We start from the raw sequence: 4,379 nt of genomic DNA on the forward strand, positions 1-4,379 counted from the left end.
AACTCTACAATTACATGTTCTAGATCTCACATTGACAATAAACATATCTGTTTCATTATGCACTTCAAACTTTCATCTCAATCGACTATTATGTCAGCAAAGATTTGAGGGTAAAAATTTGTCGGATGCAAAATTTAAAAGAATATAAAATTCAAATATTTACGGATAAATTTTAAAATTGAAATGCAATACTAAAAAATATGAAAAATTCTAGTGTACACAAACCAATACTCCTTAATTTTTTTAGCAGATATCACAATAGTCATTACATTTGTTAGTCGTTACTAAAGGACAATTAACAAATCCGAAAAGATTAGAATTTTGAAATAGCTAAGTAGCCAATAATAATAGTATATTCAAAGTGGAGAGCGCACAACATTTCAAATTTCCGAAAGCGAAAAAACACCCTCGCCACTCGATAATTCCCAAAACCCTTTCCCCACCTCCCCACTTTTTCCCTCCTTTCACTTGAGCTCTCAAATTCGCCAACCTCCAAAAATCTCCACTCTCTCAGCTAAAGGACATGGAAAAGGAAAACGAAATCGAATCCAATGCTTCAGCTGTTCAAGTAAAAGGCGTTCCAATCCATGGCGGAAGATTCATTCAGTACAACGTCCTCGGCAACCTCTTCGAGGTCCCCTCCAAATACGCGCCGCCGATCACTCCCGTCGGCCGCGGCGCTTACGGTCTCGTTTGGTAAACTGAATTTTCTGCTATGCCGTTTTATTTTGCAGTTGCGTTTGTGGTTTGTGTGATTTGGTGTGTTTTTGCTCCGCCGCAGCTCTGCTACCAATGCCGAGACGATGGAGGAGGTGGCGATTAAGAGAATCGCGAATGCGTTCGATAACAGGATTGATGCGAAGCGAACCTTGCGCGAGATCAAGCTGCTTACGCACATGGATCATGAGAATGTAAATCGGTTTTTCAATTTTTTTCTTTTGTTTTCGGTTGAGTTCATGTGCTAATTCCTTAGGTTTCTAAATCGGTTTGTTATTTCCTCTTTTTAGGTTATTAAAATTAAGGATATTATACGACCACCGGATAAAGCGGATTTTAATGACGTCTACATTGCTTATGAGTTAATGGATACTGATCTGCACCAGATAATATGCTCGACACAGGAACTGACAGAGGATCATTGCCAAGTGAGTTCAGGCTTTTTGGTAGCTGTACCATTTGTTTGTTGCCTATTACATCGGTGCTTATGATTATTGACTTCATTTATTTGCTTGATTATCTTCAGTAAGCTACTGGTATGACTCTATGAGACTCTTGATTTTGGTTCCTTGATCTTCCAATGAGATGCTAGTAAGAGGTCAAGAAAAAGCTATATAAATTAATCTACAATGGTTAAAATTGATGGCTGAAATGAGATTGAAATAAATTAAAACTGCATATAGTACATGTTTGGTCTTAGCATATGATCTGGTAATTGTACCCTCTGAAATTTTACTAATGCTCCCTTATTGTTCTGTTTGAATTCTATTGCTTTGATGGATGGTAATAGGACCCATGGATATCTTTTATGGTCAATGTAACTCTTATTTTTGCATACTTTAGAGATTTGTAATTTGCATAGTTATAGACTTATAGTATTTTACTACTTATGCTGATATTATATAGGGTGATCAGGTAATTGTGTTATCAATAATTTGTACAGGCTTCTTTGAATATCTTTCCCCCTTTTCCTTTTTCTTCTTTCTTTCTTTCTTTCTTTCTTTCTTTCTTTCTTTCTTTCTCTGAAGGGTCCAACATCATAATCAGCAATACTTTGTTCTTGTCCAAACTTCCTGTTTTGTTTTGCTGTTGGCATGACTAAGATACACTAAGCTGCTACATATGTTTCATATTGACTGACATATTTGTTCCCTTACCAGAAATATTTTGCCCTGTACTCAACTGACTCCATGCGTGTGTATAACAGGCTTTGCTATTTGGCCACCTTTGTGGTTATAGGTTTTCATATGGATAGATTGTCCTCGCTACCACATTTTATTGCTCCAGAGCAATATTCCTTCTTGAAGTGGATGTGTTGATTCTTAACATTACCTATCTTTGTATTAAGCACATTGGCAGCAATAGAAGGATAGTATATTCTGTCAGATTAAATGTTACTATATTACAACCTTATATGCTTATGTGATTCTTTTTTTGCATTAAACTACTATCTGCGTCTTAAACTGTAACTTGAAAATCATAACCTGACGAATAAGCCTCGTAAGGACAATACTTTTTTAAATTCCCCATGATTCTTTGGCTTGGATACCTTGAAATGTATATACTTAATTTGCTAAAATTAGCTGTTTAATCAATGTGTCGCATGTCTCTTGTTTTGGCAGTATTTCCTTTATCAGTTATTGCGGGGACTTAAATATGTACATTCTGCTGGTGTTCTACACCGAGATCTGAAGCCCAGCAATTTACTCCTGAATTCTAACTGTGATCTCAAGATTTGTGACTTCGGACTTGCAAGAACCAGCTCAGAGACAGATTTTATGACTGAGTATGTTGTAACCCGATGGTATCGAGCTCCTGAATTATTACTCAACTGTTCCGAGTATACTGCAGCAATTGATATGTGGTCAGTTGGTTGCATATTGATGGAGATCATTAAAAGAGAACCTCTTTTTCCGGGTAAAGACTACATCCAGCAGCTGGGGCTGATAACTGAGGTACCTTCCTTGGAACTTTGTTAAAGCTGGTTTATACCATTCTTTGAAACTTCCTAGAATAATTTCATATTTTGTTATCCTTTCTAGATGAAAGAAAAAGGATAGACCATATATATTTTTCCTAGTTTTGAATATAGTGAAGTCATGAAAGATGAGTTTAACTTTTCTATTAATATTTGTCGAGCAGTTATTGGGTTCCCCTGAAGATTCTGATCTTGGATTTTTAAGGAGTGACAATGCTCAAAGGTACATCAAGCAGCTTCCTCATGTTCCCAAGCAACCATTTCCTCAGAAGTTCCGAGGTGTATCCCCTGTGGCGATAGATCTTGCAGGGAGAATGCTCGTATTTGATCCAGCTAAGCGTATTACTGGTGAGACTGTTGTTTTATACTGTGAGCATTCTAAGCTTTTATTGATCTTGTTGCTAATTAGTGTTTTTTGATGGTTAAAGTTGAGGAGGCACTGAATCATCCGTTTTTATCGAGTCTCCATGAGATCAACGAGGAGCCTACTTGCCCTTCTCCCTTTGTGTTCGATTTTGAACAATCATCCTTATGCGAAGAGGACATAAAGGAGCTAATATGGATGGAGTCACTCAATTTCAACCCGGAATAGTCATCATGCCCCTTTTTTCCGGCTTCTTGTTTGTCTTGGTTGAGTGTAGATAGGCGGTTTGCATTTGTCGTGTGTGTTTATGCTTTGTATAAGATATATTCCTATATCTGTGTTCAGAAAAATCTGATGGCGGGAAAGTAAACATCGAGCTTTCAAAGAATCCTGCAAAGGGAAGTCGACAGGATGAGTAGTATAACATTTTGGTGCCATAGTGTTTGTAATTGTTTTTTTTGCTGTTTGTGCTTGCCAAGTATCATAATTCATAATGAGAAGTTGTGCTGACACTCATTTCGTTTGATTTCTGAGATATCCGTGCCTGTTGTTTCGTATCTTCCAATAGTTGCTCAATTTGTTCTGATATTGTACAAATATTACTCATATTGCTTGTAATCGTTTTTTTTTTGTTGCTGTTTGTTGCTTGCTAAGTAAATGGACTCGCTTAATTAGAGGATAAATTATGCTTAGTGGGATGGAGGGAGTATAGACTATCAGTTATGAAATTGGCTTTTAATGAAATTTTAGTCGTTATTATAAAGAAGAATGTGCATTTTCTTTTAAATCCTAATTTGATTGTTTATCAAGGTTTCATTTTTTTATTTTTAATTATTATTCTATTTTCAGAACTTTTTAAGCTACAATTTTACTCGTTGGCCACCTTCTAATCAGTAGTATTAGTAATAATTTCTTGTGAAGCAAACCTTAATTATTAATAGAATGGTAAACTACAAATTTGCTTCTGTGTAATCGCATAAAAGATCTAATAGTACCAAACTAGTAGCTAGTAGCAGTAGAAGAGACTGAAAAAGGAAAATGAGTAGTTTCTTAAATTTGAGGAAAAATGCTGTTCTCGCCACAATCGGAGTAGAGTTTCTTCAATCTCCGTCAACGGCCGCTTCTTCTCTGATCAAGCTCACTCCCAACCTCCTCGCCGGGTAATTCGATGTATATTCGCGTACAGAAGAATCTCGTTACGAAAAGAGATATTGATTGTCATTTTTCTCCGTCTTGTTGGTTTCCCGGCAGCTCCTCGTTCGGCATTGCTTTTGACATAGACGGCGTGCTTCTGCGCGGCGAAACTCCCGTCGGCGGCTC

General features: G+C 36.9%; 1 protein-coding gene across 1 annotated transcript; it reads left to right on the plus strand.

Annotated features, from left to right (window-relative positions):
* Nucleotides 1-354: 354 nt before the first annotated feature.
* On the plus strand, nucleotides 355-3,575 carry LOC131000712 (mitogen-activated protein kinase homolog NTF6). Its single transcript, XM_057926755.1, has 6 exons — nucleotides 355-696; nucleotides 782-911; nucleotides 1,008-1,145; nucleotides 2,340-2,672; nucleotides 2,860-3,043; nucleotides 3,124-3,575. Exons 1-6 carry the CDS (start codon nucleotides 524-526, stop codon nucleotides 3,285-3,287), a joined length of 1,122 nt encoding a protein of 373 aa, XP_057782738.1. The 5' UTR covers nucleotides 355-523; the 3' UTR covers nucleotides 3,288-3,575.
* The last annotated feature ends 804 nt before the right edge of the window (nucleotides 3,576-4,379 follow it).

The sequence above is a fragment of the Salvia miltiorrhiza genome, chromosome 8 (genome assembly GCF_028751815.1).
Source record: "Salvia miltiorrhiza cultivar Shanhuang (shh) chromosome 8, IMPLAD_Smil_shh, whole genome shotgun sequence".
NCBI lineage: Eukaryota > Viridiplantae > Streptophyta > Magnoliopsida > Lamiales > Lamiaceae > Salvia > Salvia miltiorrhiza.